Genomic DNA, 25,534 nt, shown 5'->3' on the forward strand with positions numbered 1-25,534 from the left:
TCAGGTATAAAGTACAAGTTGGTGGTCCTGTAAGGTAAATGGGTATTGATAGATTTTATAGTTTAACCCTATACCCTTCAGGTATAAAGTACAAGTTGGTGGTCCTGTAAGGTAAATGGGTATTGATAGATTTTATAGTTTAACCCTATACCCTTCAGGTATAAAGTACAAGTTGGTGGTCCTGTAAGGTAAATGGGTATTGATAGATTTTATAGTTTAACCCTATACCCTTCAGGTATAAAGTACAAGTTGGTGGTCCTGTAAGGTAAATGGGTATTGATAGATTTTATAGTTTAACCCTATACCCTTCAGGTATAAAGTACAAGTTGGTGGTCCTGTAAGGTAAATGGGTATTGATAGATTTTATAGTTTAACCCTATACCCTTCAGGTATAAAGTACAAGTTGGTGGTCCTGTAAGGTAAATGGGTATTGATAGATTTTATAGTTTAACCCTATACCCTTCAGGTATAAAGTACAAGTTGGTGGTCCTGTAAGGTAAATGGGTATTGATAGATTTTATAGTTTAACCCTATACCCTTCAGGTATAAAGTACAAGTTGGTGGTCCTGTAAGGTAAATGGGTATTGATAGATTTTATAGTTTAACCCTATACCCTTCAGGTATAAAGTACAAGTTGGTGGTCCTGTAAGGTAAATGGGTATTGATAGATTTTATAGTTTAACCCTATACCCTTCAGGTATAAAGTACAAGTTGGTGGTCCTGTAAGGTAAATGGGTATTGATAGATTTTATAGTTTAACCCTATACCCTTCAGGTATAAAGTACAAGTTGGTGGTCCTGTAAGGTAAATGGGTATTGATAGATTTTATAGTTTAACCCTATACCCTTCAGGTATAAAGTACAAGTTGGTGGTCCTGTAAGGTAAATGGGTATTGATAGATTTTATAGTTTAACCCTATACCCTTCAGGTATAAAGTACAAGTTGGTGGTCCTGTAAGGTAAATGGGTATTGATAGATTTTATAGTTTAACCCTATACCCTTCAGGTATAAAGTACAAGTTGGTGGTCCTGTAAGGTAAATGGGTATTGATAGATTTTATAGTTTAACCCTATACCCTTCAGGTATAAAGTACAAGTTGGTGGTCCTGTAAGGTAAATGGGTATTGATAGATTTTATAGTTTAACCCTATACCCTTCAGGTATAAAGTACAAGTTGGTGGTCTTGTAAGGTAAATGGGTATTGATTTATAGTTTTAACCCTATACCCTTCAGGTATAAAGTACAAATTGTTGGTCCTGTAAGGTAAATGGGTATTGATAGATTTTATAGTCTAACCCTATACCCTTCAGGTATCAAGTCCAAGTTGGTGGTCTTGTAAGGTAAATGGTTATTGATTTATAGTTTTAACCCTATACCCTTCAGGTATAAAGTACAAGTTGGTGGTCCTTTAAGATAAATGGGTATTGATAGATTTTATAGTCTAACCCTATACCCTTCAGGTATCAAGTACAAGTTGCTGGTCCTGTAAGGTAAATGGGTATTGATAGATTTCACAGTTTTAAACCTATACCCTTCAGGTATCAAGTACAAGTTGGTGGTCCTGTAAGGTTAATTAGTATTGATAGATTTTATAGTTTTAACCCTATACCCTTCAGGTATAAAGTACCAGTTGGTGTTCCTGTAAGGTAAATGGGTATTGATAGATTTCACAGTCTAACCCTATACCCTTCAGGTATAAAGTACAAATTGTTAGTCCTGTAAGGTAAATGGGTATTGATAGATCTCACAGTTTTAACCATATATACCCTTCAGGTATAAAGTACAAGTTGCTGGTCCTGTAAGGTAAATGGGTATTGATAGATTTCACAGTTTTAACCCTATACCCTTCAGGTATAAAGTACAAGTTGTTGGTCCTGTAAGGTAAATGGGTATTTATAGATTTTATAGTCTAACCCTATACGTCTCAGGTATAAAGTACAAGTTGTTGGTCCTGTAAGGTAAATGGGTATTGATAGATTTCACAGTTTTAACCATATATACCCTTCAGGTATAAAGTACAAGTTGCTGGTCTTGTAAGGTACATGGGTATTGATTTATAGTTTTAACCCTATACCCTTCAGGTATCAAGTCCAAGTTGGTGGTCTTGTAAGGTAAATGGGCATTGATTTATAGTTTTAACCCTATACCCTTCAGGTATAAAGTACAAGTTGCTGGTCTTGTAAGGTACATGGGTATTGATTTATAGTTTTAACCCTATACCCTTCAGGTATCAAGTACAAGGTGGTGGTCCTGTAAGGTAAATGGGTATTGTTGGATTTTATAGTTTAACCCTATACCCTTCAGGTATAAAGTACAAATTGTTAGTCCTGTAAGGTAAATGGGTATTGATAGATCTCACAGTTTTAACCATATATACCCTTCAGGTATAAAGTACAAGTTGCTGGTCCTGTAAGGTAAATGGGTATTGATAGATCTCACAGTTTTAACCATATATACCCTTCAGGTATAAAGTACAAGTTGGTGTTCCTGTAAGGTAAATGGGTATTGATAGATCTCACAGTTTTAACCATATATACCCTTCAGGTATAAAGTACAAGTTGGTGTTCCTGTAAGGTAAATGGGAATTGATAGATTTTATAGTTTAACCCTATACCATTCAGGTATAAAGTACAAGTTGGTGGTCTTGTAAGGTAACTGGGTATTGATTTATAGTTTTAACCCTATACCCTTCAGGTATCAAGTCCAAGTTGGTGGTCTTGTAAGGTAAATGGGCATTGATTTATAGTTTTAACCCTATACCCTTCAGGTATCAAGTACAAGTTGCTGGTCCTGTAAGGTAAATGGGTATTGATAGATTTTATAGTCTAACCTTATACCTTTCAGGTATCAAGTACAAGTTGGTGGTACTGTGCAGCACAGAAAATGAATACAAATCAAGAATTGTTGCTGCCTTGGAGAGGTTCCGTAGACCACAACTTCCTGTTGCCAATCAACAGTTGATCCAAAGCTTCCTGAAGGAGAAACTGAAAGTAGACAAAGCAGATGTGAAAATTAACCCGGCATCTTTGGTGGATTTTGGACGGTAGTTTCAGGGAGAAATTTTCTTCCTTTTAGTTTAACTCTTTCCGTACCTCAAATCTGGACCGGATTCCGTACCGGATGTCCTTACTAGACTGGCCCCCGCGCAGATTATAAATGGGGGATTATTAATGTAGTTTTTAGACGAGGTGTAATTGCTGCAACTCTGAACAAATATTGTTTTTGTTTCATGTTGTTGTTTATAGACACACACCTCTTCATTTTTGCAGCATTATGACTAACTGGCAGCTAATTATCACTAAGAAATCGACATCTGTTAGGCAACAAACGATACGAAACCTTGTTTTCAAAACAGCGTTGTAGTGCAGGTTCCTAATATGGATTGATTATTGATTGATTCATTTAGACTTATATCAAAATATTCATTTTTACTTCCATAAGTCTAAATAAATATTTGGTGATGAATTTAAGAGTGTTCATATCGAATAAAGTTACCGCCATATTGTTTATATTTGACGCAAACATCTTGCGGCAGATTAGAAAACAATATAATAGGTCACAAAATATAAATTGTGCACCCATAAAAAAAATCTTTCGAACTGATGGGTGCTGATTTTAGCGACAATTAATTGTATAATACAAATGTCGGGTGCAATAACCAGCTAAACATCAGACAAGTTACATCAAAGTCTGTAGTCCTGTGTACATGACAACAGGGATGAGACAGCCTATTATTTTGTCGTCTGTACACGACAACGGGACCAGTATGACATGTTGTTGTCGTACAACGGTACGGAAAGAGTTAATTGGTCAATTATATTATTGTGTAATAATTTCTATGAATGCTTGGAGTTTGCATTATTTTCTTAAGACCATTCTTCAATCAGTTTTATACCATTTTCTTTTATCTCTTCAGTGAAGGAAAGTTTTTTTATGTGTGTGTGTGTGTGTGTAGGTCGACAGTGCGAGTGGTGAAGTCATTGAGAGCTGGAGTAGGAAAATCTTTGTACAAGACAAGGAGAGCACAAGACCTGGAGGATGTGTACCCTACCAACAAGAGGACGACTGGAGCCGTGGTGTCTATTCCTCTCCATGAAAAGGAGATTGATGTGGACACAATCATGGCCAGATTGCTGAAGTGTACACTACCAGCCGGACAGTTAGAGCCAAGAATCTTCCACATTGACATTTCATATGAGGTAGGTAGCACAACACGTTTCAGGATGGTGATTTGATTTAAAGAAGGATCATCAAAGTAGGTCTTCTGAAAGAATGGTCACTTTGTTTGCTTTCCAAACATAATCAAACAAAAACTGAATTAGTTCTTGGTACAATTGTCAATTACAAAAAGAACTATAAGCTTCCATAGGTCTGTAGAATTTGAATGTTGTAATGTGTTACAGGTATACATAAGTCTGTAGTATTTGAATGTTGTAGTGTGTTACAGGTATACATAGGTCTGTAGTATTTGAATGTTGTAATGTGTTACAGGTATACATAGGTCTGTAGTATTTGAATGTTGTAATGTGTTACAGGTATACATAGGTCTGTAGTATTTGAATGTTGTAATGTGTTACAGGTATACATAGGTCTGTAGTATTTGAATGTTGTAATGTGTTACAGGTATACATAGGTCTGTAGTATTTGAATGTTGTAATGTGTTACAGGTATACATAGGTCTGTAGTATTTGAATGTTGTAATGTGTTACAGGTATACATAGGTCTGTAGTATTTGAATGTTGTAATGTGTTACAGGTATACATAGGTCTGTAGTATTTGAATGTTGTAATGTGTTACAGGTATACATAGGTCTGTAGTATTTGAATGTTGTAATGTGTTACAGGTATACATAGGTCTGTAGTATTTGAATGTTGTAATGTGTTACAGGTATACATAGGTCTGTAGTATTTGAATGTTGTAATGTGTTACAGGTATACATAGGTCTGTAGTATTTGAATGTTGTAATGTGTTACAGGTATACATAGGTCTGTAGTATTTGAATGTTGTAATGTGTTACAGGTATACATAGGTCTGTAGTATTTGAATGTTGTAATGTGTTACAGGTATACATAGGTCTGTAGTATTTGAATGTTGTAATGTGTTACAGGTATACATAGGTCTGTAGTATTTGAATGTTGTAATGTGTTACAGGTATACATAGGTCTGTAGTATTTGAATGTTGTAATGTGTTACAGGTATACATAGGTCTGTAGTATTTGAATGTTGTAATGTGTTACAGGTATACATAGGTCTGTAGTATTTGAATGTTGTAATGTGTTACAGGTATACATAGGTCTGTAGTATTTGAATGTTGTAATGTGTTACAGGTATACATAGGTCTGTAGTATTTGAATGTTGTAATGTGTTACAGGTATACATAGGTCTGTAGTATTTGAATGTTGTAATGTGTTACAGGTATACATAGGTCTGTAGTATTTGAATGTTGTAATGTGTTACAGGTATACATAGGTCTGTAGTATTTGAATGTTGTAATGTGTTACAGGTATACATAGGTCTGTAGTATTTGAATGTTGTAATGTGTTACAGGTATACATAGGTCTGTAGTATTTGAATGTTGTAATGTGTTACAGGTATACATAGGTCTGTAGTATTTGAATGTTGTAATGTGTTACAGGTATACATAGGTCTGTAGTATTTGAATGTTGTAATGTGTTACAGGTATACATAGGTCTGTAGTATTTGAATGTTGTAATGTGTTACAGGTATACATAGGTCTGTAGTATTTGAATGTTGTAATGTGTTACAGGTATACATAGGTCTGTAGTATTTGAATGTTGTAATGTGTTACAGGTATACATAGGTCTGTAGTATTTGAATGTTGTAATGTGTTACAGGTATACATAGGTCTGTAGTATTTGAATGTTGTAATGTGTTACAGGTATACATAGGTCTGTAGTATTTGAATGTTGTAATGTGTTACAGGTATACATAGGTCTGTAGTATTTGAATGTTGTAATGTGTTACAGGTATACATAGGTCTGTAGTATTTGAATGTTGTAATGTGTTACAGGTATACATAGGTCTGTAGTATTTGAATGTTGTAATGTGTTACAGGTATACATAGGTCTGTAGTATTTGAATGTTGTAATGTGTTACAGGTATACATAGGTCTGTAGTATTTGAATGTTGTAATGTGTTACAGGTATACATAGGTCTGTAGTATTTGAATGTTGTAATGTGTTACAGGTATACATAGGTCTGTAGTATTTGAATGTTGTAATGTGTTACAGGTATACATAGGTCTGTAGTATTTGAATGTTGTAATGTGTTACAGGTATACATAGGTCTGTAGTATTTGAATGTTGTAATGTGTTACAGGTATACATAGGTCTGTAGTATTTGAATGTTGTAATGTGTTACAGGTATACATAGGTCTGTAGTATTTGAATGTTGTAATGTGTTACAGGTATACATATAGGTCTGTAGTATTTGAATGTTGTAATGTGTTACATGTATACATAGGTCTGCAGTATTTGAATGTTGTAATGTGTTACAGGTATACATAGGTGTGGATGCCTTCCTGTTCCAACTGTTGGTCCTCGGCTGTCTCGTCAACAGTGCAGGCTACGTGTGGATCAAGTCTCCATCTGACCACTATCTAGTGGAGGCCATGCCCCTTCTCACTACAGATCATTCTAAACAGGTAATGATTGCATTCAGATAGTTTTTGCATTCTCCTATAAAATACATTTTTTTTGCCGGATTGGGGCTTATAGATTGGCGATTTATATCAACTAAACTTACATGGCTTATGTATCTAAGGATGCTTATACTACTGATGTTTTGGATGCTGGTTCTGACCTTATTCACATGCGAGTAATTTGTAATCACTGAGGTATAATAATCCCTTGTTCCAGTGTACAAGTCTTACCTATATACAATAGTCGTTACATGCGTTGGACCTTGGTTATTACTGCCATTTGTATTGTCATGCTTTGCAACACCCCCCCCCCCCCCCCCAACCAATTTAGGTAATGCTAGCGCTATTACGTTATATCTGTCATCTGCCATAAGAAAAACAGTTACCTCAAAAAATATTCAACTGTTTACATGAAATTGTACTGTACCAATCCGGCCATATTGACATAAGCAGTTTCTTGTTAAGACATGTCAATCAGGATAATGTGTATGGTTAAATTCGTTAATATACAATATTAAAAAGAATTTAAAAAAAAGATGTACTAGCAAGATTAGATCCATTGGGCTTGTCATAAACTCATTCACTTAACTGAAAAAGTAAAGTTGTTTCATAAACTGTCTTTGTGCCTTCAGAGAGGCGAACAAATCTGTTTCCATCGGTGTTTTGATATCCTCCCTGATGTCACCTGTCGCTCCCCAGAGGAAAGCTGCAATATTCTACAGGGAAGGAAGCCAGTTGGTAGGAGAGATTTATCTTATTAAAGTAATGTATTAATGGTGAGGGGGTAATTGAATTAGTGACGAGAGAAGTTATGATTTATTTGTTTGTATTAAATAAATTTATTTATATATTTAAGATTAAGTATTAAGATATTTAGCATGTTTAACTGATATTGAGGATGCAGTACCCATTATTAAGATATTTGACTTGTATATTTATACGACTTTGAGGTTTACATGTTTACCTGAGATTTAGGATTAAGTATCACTGTGTAATTTATCCTGAAGTAAGCCCTCTGACCGAAAGTAATGGGACGGGCTTATAAAAGAACAAACGGGAAAAGGTTTTGTTGGCATTTATTTTAACTGCAATACATATTGGTGGGCTTATTACCAAGCATGGGCTTATTGCTGGATAAAATAGTAAGTACATTTTATACATTTACCCAACTTCGAGGATTAAGATATTTAACAAATTTACCTGTTGTTGGGGATGGAAGATTAAGACATTTTCCAGTACTGGAAATGTAAGAAAATCGTATAATAAATTCCTTGTTCTTAGAGAAATATATTGTTATTGAAATATGTTGTTGCAGATTATGCAGATAGTGATCTATTGTTTGATAAACAAGAATTTAAGAGCCCTGTATTCCAGCGACCCTATCAGTACCTACGGCGCCTGGATGAAAGTAGAGACCTAGCTGAACCAGGAGGGAACCAGATTAACTGTCTCCAGACGTTTTTAAGGTATAAACTCAATATATAGAAATGTTCAATTAAAAGTTTTTTTATGCTCCCCGAAATGCTTTTGGGGGAGCATATAGTTGCCGCTTTGCCCGTCCGTCCTTCCGTTGTCCGTCCTTTTCGTGTCTGGAGCATAACTTTACCCACGTTAGGCTACGATAATGAAACTTGGTATGTACATCACTCATACTAAGACGATGTGCACAGTGCCAAAGTTAAGGCCCACAACCCCTTATTTACAGAGTTATTGCCCTTTGCTAAAATGTTGTGTCAGGAGCATAGCTTTGCCCACATTTAAGGTGTACATCAGTCATACTAAGGCAATGTATTGAGGAAAAGTAATTAATATATAGTATGACTCATGGAGATGGAAGTACTGTAATAAGGTATGTAGTTGTCATTGTTTTGAAACTGCTTCCCTATCATAAAATAAGGATTAAGTATGACTCCACTTTTAAGACCTATTGACATTAGAAATAAAAATCCATTATGTGTGAATTGTTGTTAATGTAGGATGTCTATATTCTTACAGACACTGTGGCGTGCCTGACCCTTCATGGGCAGAGCTGAAACACTTTGTATGTTTCCTAAACTCACAACTACAGGACTTTGAGGTTTCTGCCTTCTGTGGTGCAGCGGCCAAGGAAGACTTGCCAGGATTTGACAAATTTGTGTTGAAATTCCTCATCCAAATGTCAAGGGTATGTTGTATAAAAAGATACAATCCTCATTGCTATGGTAACCGAACTCTGTAGTGAAGCGGACGTAAAACCTATCATTGCTTATATGGTTACATTTCCATGACACATCCCAAGATCAAACTCGGGTTGCCGTTAGTCAACATTTTATTAGCTCACCTGGCCCATGGTGCGTCATCCGTCGTCCGTCGTCTGACCTTTGCCCATTTTCGAGGTCACAGGGGTCAAATGTGTTAAAATCTTTAAACAACTTCTTCTGAATAACCAGAAGGCCCAGGATGATGATATTTGGCTATTAAAATATAACATGCTCGGATGAATGACCCTTGCCTATATTCAAGGTAACAGGGGAGGTCAAATATGTTGAAACTTTTAAACAACTTCTTCTAAATAACCAAGAGGCCTAGGGTGTTGATATTTGGCCAGTGTTATGCTAGGATGAAGGGCTACCAGGTTTGTTAAAATGAATGACCTTCGCCTATATTCAAGGTCACAGGGGTCAAATATGTTGAAATCTTTAAATAGCCTCTTCTGAATAACCAGAAGGCCCAGGATGATGATATTTGGCCATTAACATGCTGGGATGAAGCACTACCAAGTTTGTTCAAATGAATGACCTTTGCCTATATTCAAGGTCACAGGGTTCAAATATGTTGAAATCTTTAAACAACTTCTTCTGAATAACAAGAAGGCCCAGGATGATGATATTTGGCCATTAACATGCTGGGATATAGCACTACCAAGTTTGTTCAAATGAATGACCTTCGCCTATATTCAAGGTCACAGGGGTCAAATATGTTGTAATCTTTAAATAACTTCTTCTGAATAACCAGAAGGCCCAGGATGATGATATTTGGCCAGTAGTATGCTGGAATGAAGGCTACCAAGTTTGTTCAAATAAATGACCTTTGCCTATATTCAAGGTCACAGGGGTCAAATATGTTGTAATCTTTAAATAACTTCTTCTGAATAACCAGAAGGCCCAGGATGATGATATTTGGCCAGTAGTATGCTGGGATGAAGGGCTACCAAGTTTGTTCAAATTAATGACCTTCGCCTATATTTAAGGTCACAGGGGTCAAATATGTTGAAATCTTTAAATAACTTCTTGTGAATAACCAGAAGGCCCAGGATGATGATATAGCCAGTAGCATGCTGGGATGAAGGACTACCAAGTTTGTTCAAATTAATGACCTTCCCCTATATTCAAGGTCACAGGGGCTATTGTCTTAAAAACCATTAAACAACCTCTTTTGTATAACCAAAAGGTCCAGGGTGATGATATTTGGCCATAAGGATGTTGGCATGAAGGGCTACAAAGTTAGTTAAAATTAATGACTTTTGCCCATATTCACAGGTCACAGGGGTCAAATATGTTGAAATCTTAAAATGACTTCTTCTGAATTAATCTTGACACATTTTCATGGTCACATCTGGTCTATAGTGCATAAATCTTTAAAAGTCATCTTCTCAATAAACAAAAGGTATAAGGTGGTGATATTTGGCAAGTTGCATTCTGGTAGGAAGGGCTATGAAGTTTGTTCAACTTTAAATGTCCATGTTTGACTGTCATGTTTGACTGTCAAGGTCACGGGTCAAATGTGTTTAAATCGTTTAACAGGTTCTTCTGAAGTCAAGATACTGATATTTTGCCTGTAGCTTTATTTAAGTCCACTTTTAAGATTACAATTGTGAGATTAAAACCATGTGAGCAATGCAGGGCCATTGGGCCTCTTGTTCAAGATACTAGCTCGAGGCTAGTAGACGCTAAAAATCCACTAGCCCAAAAAATATTCTGCTGGCCTAACAACTACAAAATGGATCAAGCTGACAACATGACCACATGATCTATATCACTATATTATCTTATGATTAAATAACTGAATGCCTTTAAAATAATTGTAGTATGCTAGTAATTTCACTAGTCTCAGCTGAAAATCTGGTACACCCCTGTGTTTGGTGTCATGGACCTCATGTATATATGCATTTTGAATTTGTGTTACAGGATTTTGCAACAAGGTCACTAGTGATGAGTGAAGAATCCCCTATCCAGAGGATGCAGAGAATGGCCGTTGTAGATGAAGAGACAGGAGGAGCTGGAGAGGAGAACATCATCAAACAGTTCCAGATGAGGAGGACATGGGAGAGTAGGTCAGTAGCCATATCATCACACCCAGCTAGATCTCCCAGGTCTGTAGCCATATCGTCACACCCAGCTAGATCTCCCAGGTCTGTAGCCATATCATCACACCCAGCTAGATCTCCCAGGTCTGTAGCCTATTCAACACCCAGCTAGATCTCCCAGGTCTGTAGCCATTTCATCAAACCTAGCTATATCTCCCAGGGCTGTAGCCATATCGTCAAACCTAGCTATATCTCCCAGGTCTGTAGCCATATTGTAACACCTAGCTATATCTCCCTAGATTTGTAGCCATTTCATCACACCTAGCTATATCTCCCAGGTCTGTAGCCTATTCACCACCCAGCAAGATCTCCCAGGTCTGTAGCCTATTCACCACCCAGCAAGATCTCCCAGGTCTGTAGCCATATCATCACACCTAGCTATATCCCCCAGGTCTGTAGCCATTTGGTCACACCTAGCTATATCTCCTAGGTCTGTAGCCATTTCATAACACCTAGCTATATCTCTCTAGATTTGTAGCCATTTCGTCACACCTAGCTATATCTCCCAGGTCTGTAGCCATATTGTAACACCTAGCTCTATCTCCCAGGTCAGTAGCCATTTCGTCACACCTAGCTATATCTCCCAGGTCTGTAGCCATTTCATCACACCTAGCTATATCTCCCAGGTCTGTAGCCATTTCGTCACACCTAGCTATATCTCCCAGGTCAGTAGCCATTTCCTCACACCTAGCTTTATCACAATGTCAAATATATCATTTTTAAGGACAATCCTTGGTGAGCATGTATAGAAAGACCAAAGCTAAATGAAAATTATGTACATAATAAATTAGCTTACTGCACACTTAAGTGGTTGATAGTATTCAAACGATAATTATTAACTTAATCAAATATGCCAGATACTGATGAAACTTTGTCAACATTTCAACTAAGCAAGAAGGCTATATTCTTACTTTATTGTAATCTGCCTGTAATTAAGTAGCAAGCAGGAATTTCATGAGTTTAATTGGAATTAGAAAATAGGCATAGGGCGGCAATCCCAATAAATTAAATTTTTGAAGGTTAATATGTGGGAAAAAGGCAAAAGGGATCTAGGAAAAAAGGAGGCAATCCTTATTCAATTAAAGCTTATTTAAATGTGCTTTTACTTTTAAAAGCCATATAACATCATAAGATTTCCAGGTAATACTATGTCATACAAAGTGTGTCTGTGAGTCTTAAGTACATGCGTCATAGCATGTAATAGGCATATATTGTTCTGTTTTTGTCCCTCAGCTTTTGGGTCAGGGAGAGTAAGTGTGTCAAACTCCAAACACAGTCTTACAGTAATTAAGAAGACAGTATTTTTCTCAGGAGATGCCTTAGTGAAATATATTTTCTCATATACCATACTGTGGTGTCATTGCTGTCGTCCATCGTCTGTATGTCAACAATTTCTTCAAACGACTTCTTCTTTTAATTGGAATTTATCTTAATTTGAGTGGAAGCATCCTTAGGTGGTGAGCATTCAAAATTAAACAAATGGTGGGGCTGACCCCCCAGGGAACTGAGGGGCGGGGCCAAAAGGGGGCAATTTTGCTATATTGCTATAAGCGACTTTTTCTGTAGAACTATACACTGGATATCAATCATATTTGGTCAGAAGTATTCATGGGAGGCAGGGGTTCAAAATTGTACAAATGGTTGGGCTGACCCTCCAGGGGGCTGAGGGGTTGTGCCAAAAAGGGTTACTTGGCTATATTGCTTTAAGTGACTTCTTCTCTGGAACTAAACAATGGATATCAACCATTTTTGAATGAAAGCATCCCTAGGTAGATGGGGTTCAAAATTGTACAAATTGAGGGCTTGAAACCCCCTGGGCTAAGGGTTGGGGGCAAAAATAGTTTATTACTTGGAAATGGTTAAGATCCCCACCCTATAATCATATATACAATTGCTGAGTATAAAGAGATAAATGCACATATGCTTCCAGGATGGCTCTTGGGTCTGGCCCCACCCTTGGAGACATAGTCCCTGGGTAACAACTTTGAAACGGTGGAGATCCCCACCCAAAAACTATGTATACAAATGCTGGGCATAAAGAGACGAATGCAGTCTTGATATTAGAATTGACTCTGGGGTCTGGCCACACACCTAGGGACCTAGTTTCTGATTCTCAGCCTCGAAACAGTTGAGATCCACACCCTATGACCATATATAAAATTGCTGAATATAAAGAGACGAATGCACATATGCTTCTAGAATGGCTGTGGGGTCTGCCCCACCCTTACAAACTTAACCCAAGGGTCAATTAACATTGAAATGATTAAGATCTCCACCCCAAAACTATATATACAATTGCTGGGCATAAAGAGACGAATGCTTTCATGATATTAGAATTGACCCTGGGGTCTCAGCCCCACCCTTACAAACTAAACCCCAGGGTCATAACATTGGAATGATTAAGATCTCCACCCCAAAACTATATATACAATTGCTGGGCATAAAGAGACGAATGCTTTCATGATATTAGAATTGACCCTGGGGTCTGCCCCACCCTTGCAGACTTAACCCCTGGGTCATAACTTTAGAATGGTTGAGATCCCCACCCCATAACTATATATACAAATGCTGGGTATAAATAGATGAATGCAGTCATGATATGAGAATTGACCCAGGGGTCTGGCCAAACTCCTTTGGACCTAGTTTCTGAGTCACAGCTTGGAAACAGTTGAGATCCCCACCCCATTACTATATATACAAATGCTGGGTATAAATAGATGAATGCAGTCATGATATGAGAATTGACCCAGGGGTCTGGCCAAACTCCTTTGAACCTAGTTTCTGAGTCAGAGCTTGGAAACAGTTGAGATCCCCACCCCATAGCCATACATAAAAATGCTGGGCATGAAGAATCTAATACAGATATGCTACAGGGATTGGCCTTGGGGTCTGGCTTATTATCTGGGATCTTATTTGGAGAATGTTTTGCCATGATTGCTTAGATATCCAGGTGAGCGATACAGGCTCTCTGTGTCTCTTGTTAATGTTACATGTTTGTATTTGAAGTAGATATAAATGAAGAGATTACCTTTGGGAAGTACCGCTGTTCTCTTAAAAGTCAAAACTATTTTTATCTTGTGGGAAACTTTAATCTTTTAAATGAAATATTTTTCTGTGGTATTGGAATCAAATGAATTGGGTTTTTTCACTCCTTTCATCCACCTTTATTTAACCTAGGTTTTAAAGATTGTTTTATGTGTTATATGGGTCAAATGAAAATATTGTTTTGCTTCCATTCACAGCCCCCATCCCTATCTCTTCTTTAACCCTGATCAGCACTCAATGACATTTGTGGGGTTCAAGATCCAGAGAGCGACAGGTGACATGCTGGACCAACAAACTGGGGCCGTTCTGGAGCGGCACATAATGCAAAAGGAACTCCAGGACAGTCTCATCAGAAACAAAGTTAACATTGATGAGAACTTTGATGGTCTGCAAAGGTCAGAGCAGATAAATTGACTTTGTTTTGTTGATTAATTGAAGTGTCTTATTGGTACTTTTAGAAGCAACTAGATTTGCATATATTGCCATATCATCAATCATCAATTAGACACTCAGTGTGTCACTTTGTCCATATCCTATCCCAAAAACTGTGTCGCTACAATTGCTGAATTTTGTATGTGAATATACCTCTTATGATGGTGGAATGCTGCTTACTAAAAGTTAAGGTTTCTTGCTTCAATATATAAATATACATAGTTCTGGCCTTTGTTCACCATGCACCTTAGTCTTGGGCATCTGTGGCATCTGTTATACACTGTCTCCTACTATTGTCAAATATTAAATAATGATTATGCCAAAATTTGTTTAATTAATATTTCACTGCTTTGTACTGTGTGTGAAAGGTCATTATTTTACCACACTATAATATAGAGTCATTATTTCCCTCACACTTTAGGTAGAAAGGGGAAATTTAATTATTACTTTTTTACTACCAAGATTTTGAATTCTATGAACTTGATAAAATCAATGTAACAGATATCAAAAGTGATATTTGTTACAGTGTGAAGATATCACTTCTGGTATTGACCAATCAAAAAGGTTCTTCCTATTCACAGCACAGAGATACAAAATTTACAACATTACCAGATATATACAGAAAAAGGAGGATTCCATTGAGTAGTAGCCCATTCAAAACGGCATGCAACGTTGTTTTCAAGGTTGATGACAGTACTAGACTCCTATGACAGAATTTACCAATATTTTCATTACTGCTTCATATTTGTGAAAATATTAGTATTCTGCCATACTTTTGACATATAAATGGTATTATCTTCCTTTATTTTTATGGTAGAAGCAGGGGCGTAAACAAACAGGTTTTCAATGTGGAAGCCCAATGATGAATTGTGGTGCCGAAGGCAGAACTCCGAAGTGCACAGCTCGAGGAGGGGGAGGGTATGGGAGGGTTTTTTCCCCCTCCCTTCGGTGGGGGTCTGGGTGGTCTCCCCCAGGAGAATTTTGTTTTTCTGGAACGCCTGAGACGCGTTCTCCCGTGTTCTGGCGTCAGTTTCAATGGCCGTTTTAAAGCAAGAAAATATCGTTTTCCCCTATTATTTTACAAATATTTTGCTTATTTTTGGGTACGTAGGTTGGTACTCATCTACGCCAATTCTGTTATGGTAACATATTATTCCACGGAAAAGAAAAATCTAAAATCATGTGGATTTTGGGAAAGTTGTTGTAAGAGTTTTTTCTCTTCTTGTGACGTTTCTCCTCGCGACTGTGACTCCGGTTGCACAGGGATATGAGACTAGTATCACAAGCTATCACTAGGAATAGTTTAACATTATGTACATAAGAACCGATATACTGGTCAATGTAAAATATAAAGCCAAGGTTTATTACCATTCCTTCCCTTCATATGTATTTTGTATTAATAAAGGGGATAAAAACCATAGGAACAGTTTGTTTCATGGGGGGCGGGGGGCTATAAGTGAGTACTATGTGTATACCAATAATTTGCATAGCTAGAGTTGCACTGGCACGGTTGCCATGTCAGATGATTGAAGCCAGGCTACCATATTGTTCCCTTTATATTTATAAAAGCGGTAAAAAAACTTAGAAACACTTTATTTCACGGGGAAAACTAGAGTTAGTGTTTGGGTACACCAATAATTAGCAAGACTAGAGTTTCACTGGCGCTGTTACCCCACCGAATAAATATGCTACCCTCAGTTCTACATTTGTTGGAGACTTCTTTGATTGCAACTAAGCATTTTAGTTGGCGGTCTTTATAGCAGATACAAAACACCTGTCATTGCTTTTTGATATTTTATATCATGTTAGTCTATGTTGCGTTCTTATTTTTTTTATTTTGTCAAATGATGTGTAAGCCCGGGCTTTTTTGCTACACAGGTTGTTACGCGCCTGAGAAGGTCACATACTTCAATGAAACAATTTGTTACTTAATTTATGATTGGTCACATTATTTTACACATTGTTGGGTGGAAAAACTTAGCAAATTTCTTTTTAGTACATTTTGCCTTGTGTTGAGAAGTTCCATCTTTCACTTTCTTTAGACATGAGAAGATTTTGAAACTATGCAGTGTGATGGGAATGGAGATGCCTCATGATCCAGATGATACATATGAACTGACCACAGACAACGTGAAGAAAATCATGGCCATCTACATGAGGTTTAAGTAAGTACATTAACTGCCTTCACATTTTAACTCATTCGTTTGTGTACTGTGCTTCACCTGACCATCCTTTTGTCAGTTGTCTGTCCTTAAACAATTCTTGTTATGGCTATTTTTCAAAAAGTACTCCATGGATCTTTCTCAAATTTCTCTTTTATTTCTTCAGATGTGATATCCCTGTCATCATCATGGGGGAGACTGGATGTGGTAAAACTCGTCTAGTCAAGTTTATGTGTGAGCTTCAGTGTCCCCCGGGGGTGGACCTCAAAAACATGATCCTCATGAAGGTAAGTAATTTCTAGCTCACTTGCCTTGAATGTTTCTGAGCTTATGTGACCATGCAATATCCAGCATCTGTTTTGCATAAAGTTTTTTCCTAAAATAAATGTGAGGTCTGTTGTCATGATATTTGGCCACATAGTTGGTTGTATTAACTGGCTATGCAATTTTTAGAATAAAATACACGAACCTACTTTAAATACCATGAATTCTAAAGACATCATCTACCAAAAGATGAAGATAAGAGTCATGACATATGATTTGTAGATTGCTAGGTTGGCAAATTCATTTGTTTAAATCAATTACCTAGACAAACGCACAAGGTCACAATTGTCATCTAAGGGAAAAACACATAAAATTGATGAAAAAGGATGAGTAATTAAGTTTCTATGGCCTCTTGTCACCTTTTAGTTAACTGTTGAGAATAAATGGTGGTATTATGTAATTAAGCCTGTTAAATTTATATCTAAGCATGCATGACCTAAAGATACTTTGGTGACATTTCATACACAAACAGTCTTTTCTGTACCAATGTATGTATTTTGAGTTGTTTCACACCTATTTCCTGATGAGATTTGGCCCAATCTGCAGCCATTGAAATATCCCAGGATAAAAAACAGCAGAACAAGCATTGGCACAAGATAATGTGCCAGTTTCTTCTAAATAACAATGTCTGCCATTTATTTACTGATATGAAATGATAGATAGGCCATTAGGGTACTGCTGATTCCTTTTCATCACTTGGAATCCATAGCTTTTCTTACTTCCTCAACCTTTCTTTTTGTCGTTGTCTCCTTAGGTACCTGTCTTTATTTGACCTTCACTGATGTAAGGAAGTTAAAACCTCAAACAAACTTTTCAAAGATTTATTGGTCATGAATTACTTTGGTGGTGATCCTTTTTACTTTTTTCAAAGTCTGATGTAGTGATATATTTGCTTGTTCGAATTGTGATATTATGTAAGTTCTTTAATTAATTTTAAACCTATGGTAGGTCCATGGAGGAACAAAAACCAAGGATATCATAAAGAAAGTGGAGGAAGCAGAGAACATCGCCAGAGAAAATGCAGACAAATATGGACAACACATCCAAACTGTTCTGTTCTTTGATGAAGCTAACACCACAGAAGCCATTGGTCTGATCAAGGAGATCATGTGTGACCGTACCATCGGGGGCAATCAACTGAAACTGTGTCGCAGTCTGAAGATCATTGCAGCCTGCAACCCGTACAGAAAGTAAACACAAAAACCTTATCCTTTTATAGTTTTTCTGGTTTTGAGATCTCCCCATATCTTTCGACTATCGTTTCTAAGGAAGTGCCAACATTTTATTTTTTTCCTTGCTTGGTAACGAGTATGGGTCTCGCTGGGTATACAGGGTAAATGTTTAAAATCCCCCCCCCCCCCCCCCCCCTCTCCCGCGGGGGGGGGGGGGGGGGGGGGGGGGGGGGGGCAAAAAGAAGGGACCCAATGAGGGATGGGTGTTGCTGAAAGACAGAGCCAATATTTGGAAATAGTTTGGGAACAGCAGTATTATATTTAATGAGACTATTTTCCCTAGGTTGCTTGATTATCCAGGTGACCCGATACAGGCCCTCTGAGCTTGTTGTAATTGTGGTGCTGTGTGTTCCTTTAAAAGGCCCTAAAACATTATCAGAAGAGATGATTTGTTGAATTTTTGAAAATCTGAAAAAGCCAAAGCTTTGATATTTCATAATAAGAATGCCCTCCACTCTTCGTGTGAAATGTCTTTCAAGTAAGTTTGGGATCCTGGTGTTATAAAATGGAACACTGTTACGGGTCAAATAGAAATCTGATAATGATTGAATTATCTCCATGTCATTTCTTGTATTTAATATTTAACTCAATATTCGATGAGAAATATTGTTGAAAATAACTTGTCTGTATATCATAAAATTTGTAAATTAAAGTTACTTGAATTATTCAGAACCATATTTTTGCAAGCATTTATAGTAATGTAAATTACTTAAGTAAAACTTTCTGCTCATACTATGATATTTCAATCCTTGTCAGGCACTCTGATGAGCTGATAAAACGCCTAGAGCAGGCAGGTCTGGGATACCATGTTGATGCTGAAAAAACAACAGACACATTAGGTAGGTTTATAGAAAATCATGTGGAATTAAAGAGTTGGTAAAGGTACAAACATTATCATCATTTTTGTTAAAACTTTCTATCAGCTGACCTTAACCATATCGGATATGTTATGTAGTAATGTTGTGATTTAGCAGATCTACCCAGGTCTCAGCAATGACATGACAGTCATGGATGGTCAAAATACTGCTCAGGTCTGCTTATTGCAGGTCATTTCAGCGTGTAAATTTGTTTAAAGTCATCAAAACAAGTAGTAATAACATTGGAACTGTTTTAATTTGCCTTTTAATATCCTGTTATGCAAGTGATTTTTGTCTCGCCGCCAAGAAGAACCGGAAGCGAGACCTAGGTGTTGCTTTTCCGGCGACGGTAATGACGGCGTCACAATTAAGTTTTTGCGTTTAAGTTAGTTTCACTGACCAACCAAACTTGGACCATAGATGCATCTTACTTAGTACATCTCAACCCATGCATCAAATGCTGGATGTGGCCTACCTTTCATGGTCCATTGACTTTGTCAGCATCTCCATCAACATTAAGTTTTTATCCCCCACTTTCACCGAAACGGGGGATATTAATTTAGGTTTTTCTGTCTGTCTGTCACGCTTAATTTCCCTGCAATAACTACAACAAATGTTAACCGGTTTTCTTCAAAGTTCGACACAGGGTTAAATGCCTTAAGGGCTCGGCAAAGTTCGATGACCACTTTCTGCGGACCCCATTTAGCGGAGTAATGGCCCTTTGAATAATGAAAAACGTCATTATCTGCTACGCTTCATTTCCGTGCAATAACTACAACAAATGTTAACAGATTTTCTTCAAACTTGGTCACAGGGTTAAATGCCTTAAGGGCTCGGCCAAGTTTGATGACCACTTACAGCGGACCCATTTGGCAGAGTTATGGCCCCTTGAATAATGAAATAAAGTCGTTATCTGCCGTTTCTGTTCATTAACTCTCGCAAATATTATCCGATTGTCTTCAAGCTTAGTAACACTGGTTCAACGCATTAAGGGCTCAGCCAAGTTTGACAACAACTTTAATCGGACTCCATTTGGCAGAGTTATGGCCCCTTGATTAACGAAAAATGTCATTATCTGCAGTTTCCGTTTAATTACTCTAGCAAATATTAGCCAAATTCCTTCAAACTTGATAACAATGTTTGTGTTCCTCTGTCTTTCCACCCTTCTCGGGCACTCTTTGTTTTTTGTGTGAAAATTGCTGTAGATATTGTTTCAACCAAATTACTTACGCACATCCAAATCATGCTAAGTTTGCCAACTGATGTGATTTGTGCATATTTACTGTTAATCAATAGGGCTATTTTTTTCTTTCTTCAAGTTTATTATGTTATGTCTCAACAGCACGATACTCACATGTTTAAACCTAACCTCAATAATGTTAACCTACAATATGTCTTGCAAGCGAGGGATATAAATTCCACAAATCTCTGAAACTTTAACTGCTGCACCAACCAAACCTGCACAAGAGATGCATCTTAGGTACCAATACCTTAGGTTTTTGCGTTTAAGTTTCAATGTTGTTTTAAGTGGAAATGCAGCTGATTCCAAAACACTCCCTCTGGTATAACAAATCTATGCACGTCAAGGAGGTCATTGCAGTTTGACCTACACAAATACATTTGACCTGGAAGGTAATAATATCCAGGTGTTATTCCCTATTGTATGTATGTTGTAGGCCGTGTACCACTGCAGCCCCCTGTTTACAATGTCCAGCCCCTTCCCCAGAGTACAGGTGTTATTCCCTATTGTATGTATGTTGTAGGCCGTGTACCACTGCAGCCCCCTGTTTACAATGTCCAGCCCCTTCCCCAGAGTACTGGTGTTATTCCCTATTGTTTGTATGTTGTAGGCCGTGTACCACTGCGGCCCCCTGTTTACAGTGTCCAGCCCCTACCCCCGAGTACAGGTGTTATTCCCTATTGTATGTATGTTGTAGGCCGTGTACCACTGTGGCCCCCTGTTTACAGTGTCCAGCCCTTTCCCCAGAGTACAGGTGTTATCCTCTATTGTGTGTACATTGTAGGCCGTGTCCCACTGCGGCCCCCTGTTTACAGTGTCCAGCCCCTACCCCAGAGTACAGGTGTTATTCCCTATTGTATGTATGTTGTAGGCCCTGTACCACTGTGGCCCCCTGTTTACAGTGTCCAGCCCTTACCCCAGAGTACAGGTGTTATCCTCTATTGTGTGTACATTGTAGGCCGTGTACCACTGCGGCCCCCTGTTTACAGTGTCCAGCCCCTACCCCAGTGTACAGGTGTTATCTCCTATTGTTTGTATATTGTAGGCCGTGTACCACTGCGGCCCCCTGTTTACAGTGTACAGCCCCTACCCCAGAGTACAGGTGTTATCCCCTATTGTTTGTATATTGTAGGCCGTGTACCACTGTGGCCCCCTTTATACAGTGTCCAGCCACTACCCCAGAGTACAGGTGTTATTTCCTATTGTTTGTAAATTGTAGGCCGTGTACCACTGTGGCCCCCTTTTTACAGTGTCCAGCCCCTACCCCAGAGTACAGGGGTTATCTCCTATTGTTTGTATGTTGTAGGCCGTGTACCACTGTGGCCCCCTGTTTACAGTGTCCAGCCCCTTCCCCAGAGTACAGGTGTTATCCCCTATTGTATCTATGTTGTAGGCCGTGTACCACTGCGGCCCCCTGTTTACAGTGTCCAGCCCCTACCCCAGTGTACAGGTGTTATCTCCTATTGTTTGTATATTGTAGGCCGTGTACCACTGTGGCCCCCTTTTTACAGTGTCCAGCCCCTACCCCAGAGTACAGGGGTTATCTCCTATTGTTTGTATGTTGTAGGCCGTGTACCACTGCGGCCCCCTGTTTACAGTGTCCAGCCCCTACCCCAGAGTACAGGTGTTATCCTCTATTGTGTGTACATTGTAGGCCGTGTACCACTGTGGCCCCCTGTTTACAGTGTCCAGCCCCTTCCCCAGAGTACAGGTGTTATCCCCTATTGTATCTATGTTGTAGGCCGTGTACCACTGCGGCCCCCTGTTTACAGTGTCCAGCCCCTACCCCAGAGCACAGGGGTTATCTCCTATTGTTTGTATATTGTAGGCCGTGTACCATTGTGGCCCCCTGTTTACAGTGTCCAGCCCCTACCCCAGAGCACAGGGGTTATCTCCTATTGTTTGTATATTGTAGGCCGTGTACCACTGCGGCGCCTTGTTTACCGTGTCCAGCCCCTACCCCAGAGTCTACTGCCCCTGGTCTGGGACTTTGGACAGCTGGACACGCGGATAGAGGAACTCTACATCAGGCAGATGGTGCTACGATATGTATGTGCTCAACTCTCACTCAGATTTGTGTAATCTCATTGCTGATTTATTGTATGTAACATTATAGACTCCAATAATTCATGCATAATGTAAGACATATTTGTTCAGTAAAAGGAAGTCCATCTAGAGTATTTAAATAAAAAAAGATTTTCGTAAAGAACATCTTCTCCTTTAATGTTCAATTTGTTTGATAATTTGTTTTCAGATCCGTGCTGACAAGCTTCCTCGCATTGACAACCTGGAAAATGTTGTCAGCGTAATTCTGACAGCTTCACAAGAATTCATGAGGAAGCAGAAGGTATGTCACTGAATTAGTTGGGTATGCTTTTAATCTGAAAATTTAGTTTTCTCCTTTTGTGTATTTGTGAGACTACAAAATGCATTTCTGTGACGAATGTCAATATAGATTGTGAGACATGGGGCAAGTACCGTACTTTCAAGTATCTGGTTCAACCAATTCATCCAGCCGTACCTGAAAAGAAAGACTGTGTGTTTGTCACAGTGTTTAAAAATGAGTGTAAGTTTGTGAGTTTGAGATTAGGTGATGGGACTAGAGGTGATATCGATAGTGTCATTAATAAGGTTGTGTTTGTCATTGTAGGTTTGAGATAAAGGGACGGAACTAAAGATGATGTCTAGTGTCAGTAAGGCTGCGTTTGTCACTGTGTTTCAGGATGAGTGTAGGTTTGTGAGTTTGAGATGAGGGGAGGGAACTAAAGGTGATGTCTAGTGTCAGTAAGGCTGCGTTTGTCACTGTGTTTCAGGATGAGTGTAGGTTTGTGAGTTTGAGATGAGGAGAGGGAACTAAAGGTGATGTCTAGTGTCAGTAAGGTTGTATGTTTATCACAGTGTTTTAGGACGAGTGTAGGTTTGTGAGTTTGAGATGAGGGGAGGGGACTAGAGGTGATGTCTAGTGTCAGTAAGGTTGTGTGTTTATCACTGTGTTTTAGGACGAGTGTAGGTTTGTGAGTTTGAGATGAGGGGAGGGGACTAGAGGTGATGTCTAGTGTCAGTAAGGCTGTGTGTTTGTCACTGTGTTTTAGGATGAGTGTAGGTTTGTGAGTTTGAGATGAGGGGAGGGGACTAGAAGTGATGTCTAGTGTCAGTAAGGCTGTGTGTTTGTCACTGTGTATCAGGACGAGTGTAAGTTTGTGAGTTTGAGATGAGGGGAGGGGACTAGAGGTGATGTCTAGTGTCAGTAAGGCTGTGTGTTTGTCACAGTGTTTCAGGATGAGTGTAGGTTTGCGAGTTTGGGATGAGGGGAGGGGACTAGAGGTGATGTTTAGTGACAGTAAGAGTGTATATTTGTCACTGTTTTTCAGGATGAGTGTAGCTTTGTGATGAGCTTACGAGAAGCAGAGAGGGTACTTGAAGTGATGAGCATTTTAGTTCTCCTTTTGTATTTGTGAGACTACAAAATGCATTTCTCTGATAAATGTCAATATAGACTGTGAGACATGTGTCGAGTACCGTCCTTTCGCGTATTTGATTCAACCATTTCAACCAGCCGAACCTGAAAAGAAAGACTGTGTGTTTGTCACAGTGTTTTAGGACGAGTGTAGGTTTGTGAGTTTGAGATGAGGGGAGGGGACTAGAGTTGATGTCTAGTGTCAGTAAGGCTGTGTGTTTGTCACTGTGTTTCAGGATAAGTGTAGGTTTGAGATGAGGGGAGGGGACTAGAGGTGATGTCTAGTGTCAGTAAGGTTGTGTTTGTCACTGTGTTTCAGGGAGAGTGTAGGTTGTGAGTTTGAGATGAGGGGAGGGGACTAGAGGTGATGTCTAGTGTCAGTAAGGCTGTGTGTTTGTCACTGTGTTTCAGGATGAGTGTAGGTTTGAGATGAGGGGAGGGGACTAGAGGTGATGTCTAGTGTCAGTACGGCTGTGTTTGTCACTGTGTTTCAGGGCGAGTGTAGGTTGTGATTTTGAGATGAGGGGAGGGGACTAGAGGTGATGTCTAGTGTCAGTACGGCTGTGTGTTTGTCACTGTGTTTCAGGACGAGTGTAGGTTTGTGAGTTTGAGATGAAGGGAGGGGACTAGAGTTGATGTCTAGTGTCAGTAAGGTTGTATGTTTATCACAGTGTTTTAGGACGAGTGTAGGTTTGTGAGTTTGAGATGAGAGGAGGGGATTAGAGGTGATGTCTAGTGTCAGTACGGCTGTGTTTGTCACTGTGTTTCAGGACGAGTGTAGGTTTGTGAGTTTGAGATGAGGGGAGGGGATTAGAGGTGATGTCTAGTGTCAGTAAGGCTGTGTGTTTGTCACTGTGTTTCAGGATGAGTGTAGGTTTGTGAGTTTGAGATGAGGGAAGGGGACTAGAGTTGATGTCTAGTGTCAGTAAGGCTGTGTGTTTGTCACTGTGTTTCAGGATGAGTGTAGGTTTGTGAGTTTGAGATGAGGGAAGGGGACTAGAGTTGATGTCTAGTGTCAGTAAGGCTGTGTGTTTGTCACTGTGTTTCAGGATGAGTGTAGGTTTGTGAGTTTGAGATGAGGGAAGGGGACTAGAGTTGATGTCTAGTGTCAGTACGGCTGTGTGTTTGTCACTGTGTTTCAGGACGAGTGAAGGTTTGTGAGTTTGAGATGAGGGGAGGGGACTAGAGGTGATGTCTAGTGTCAGTACGGCTGTGTTTGTCATTGTGTTTCAGGACGAGTGTAGGTTTGAGATGAGTTGGGGGGACTAGAAGTGATGTCTAGTGTCAATAAGGCTGTGTGTTTGTCACTGTGTTTCAGGAAGAGTGTAGGTTTGAGATGAGGGAAGGGGACTAGAGTTGATGTCTAGTGTCAGTACGGCTGTGTTTGTCACTGTGTTTCAGGACGAGTGTAGGTTTGTGAGTTTGAGATGAGGGAAGGGGACTAGAGGTGATGTCTAGTGTCAGTAAGGCTGTTTGTCATTGTTTTTCAGGATGAGTGTAGCTTTGTAAGCTTACGAGACGTGGAGAGGGTACTTGAAGTGATGAGCTGGTTTTACAACCAGAGTCAGGGAGACTCTGCCCTGTTTGACTTGTTAAATAAGAGCTCAGAAGAAAATTCAGATGAAGATGAGATGGAAGATGATGAACAAAACCAATCGCAGGTATGTTATAGAAATATATATTGTAGAAATAAGAACCTGCTTAGCTTGAAGTTAGAAGTAAGGGAAGTAATTTCATATAATTACATTTTAAATTTTGTAAAACAGAAAATAAAAAATGT

At 38.9% G+C, this 25,534-nt stretch overlaps 1 protein-coding gene across 6 annotated transcripts in view; it reads left to right on the plus strand.

Annotated features, from left to right (window-relative positions):
* Positions 1-25,534, plus strand: part of LOC110456924 (E3 ubiquitin-protein ligase rnf213-alpha-like) — a 298,096-nt gene that overhangs the window by 127,477 nt on the left and 145,085 nt on the right. For all 6 annotated transcript variants that reach the window (XM_021507988.1, XM_021507990.1, XM_021507991.1 and 3 more), the window contains 15 exons: positions 2,844-3,042; positions 3,955-4,198; positions 6,517-6,663; positions 7,293-7,398; positions 7,976-8,126; positions 8,656-8,824; positions 10,827-10,972; positions 14,248-14,445; positions 16,525-16,647; positions 16,811-16,931; positions 17,917-18,158; positions 18,957-19,039; positions 22,213-22,346; positions 22,552-22,644; positions 25,245-25,415. In XM_021507988.1, coding sequence (XP_021363663.1) covers positions 2,844-3,042; positions 3,955-4,198; positions 6,517-6,663; positions 7,293-7,398; positions 7,976-8,126; positions 8,656-8,824; positions 10,827-10,972; positions 14,248-14,445; positions 16,525-16,647; positions 16,811-16,931; positions 17,917-18,158; positions 18,957-19,039; positions 22,213-22,346; positions 22,552-22,644; positions 25,245-25,415 — 2,327 coding nt within the window. The remainder of the gene's footprint in view (positions 1-2,843; positions 3,043-3,954; positions 4,199-6,516; positions 6,664-7,292; positions 7,399-7,975; positions 8,127-8,655; positions 8,825-10,826; positions 10,973-14,247; positions 14,446-16,524; positions 16,648-16,810; positions 16,932-17,916; positions 18,159-18,956; positions 19,040-22,212; positions 22,347-22,551; positions 22,645-25,244; positions 25,416-25,534) is intronic.

This window comes from Mizuhopecten yessoensis, unplaced genomic scaffold, assembly GCF_002113885.1.
Source record: "Mizuhopecten yessoensis strain PY_sf001 unplaced genomic scaffold, ASM211388v2 scaffold8949, whole genome shotgun sequence".
In the NCBI taxonomy this organism is placed as follows: Eukaryota; Metazoa; Mollusca; class Bivalvia; order Pectinida; family Pectinidae; genus Mizuhopecten; species Mizuhopecten yessoensis.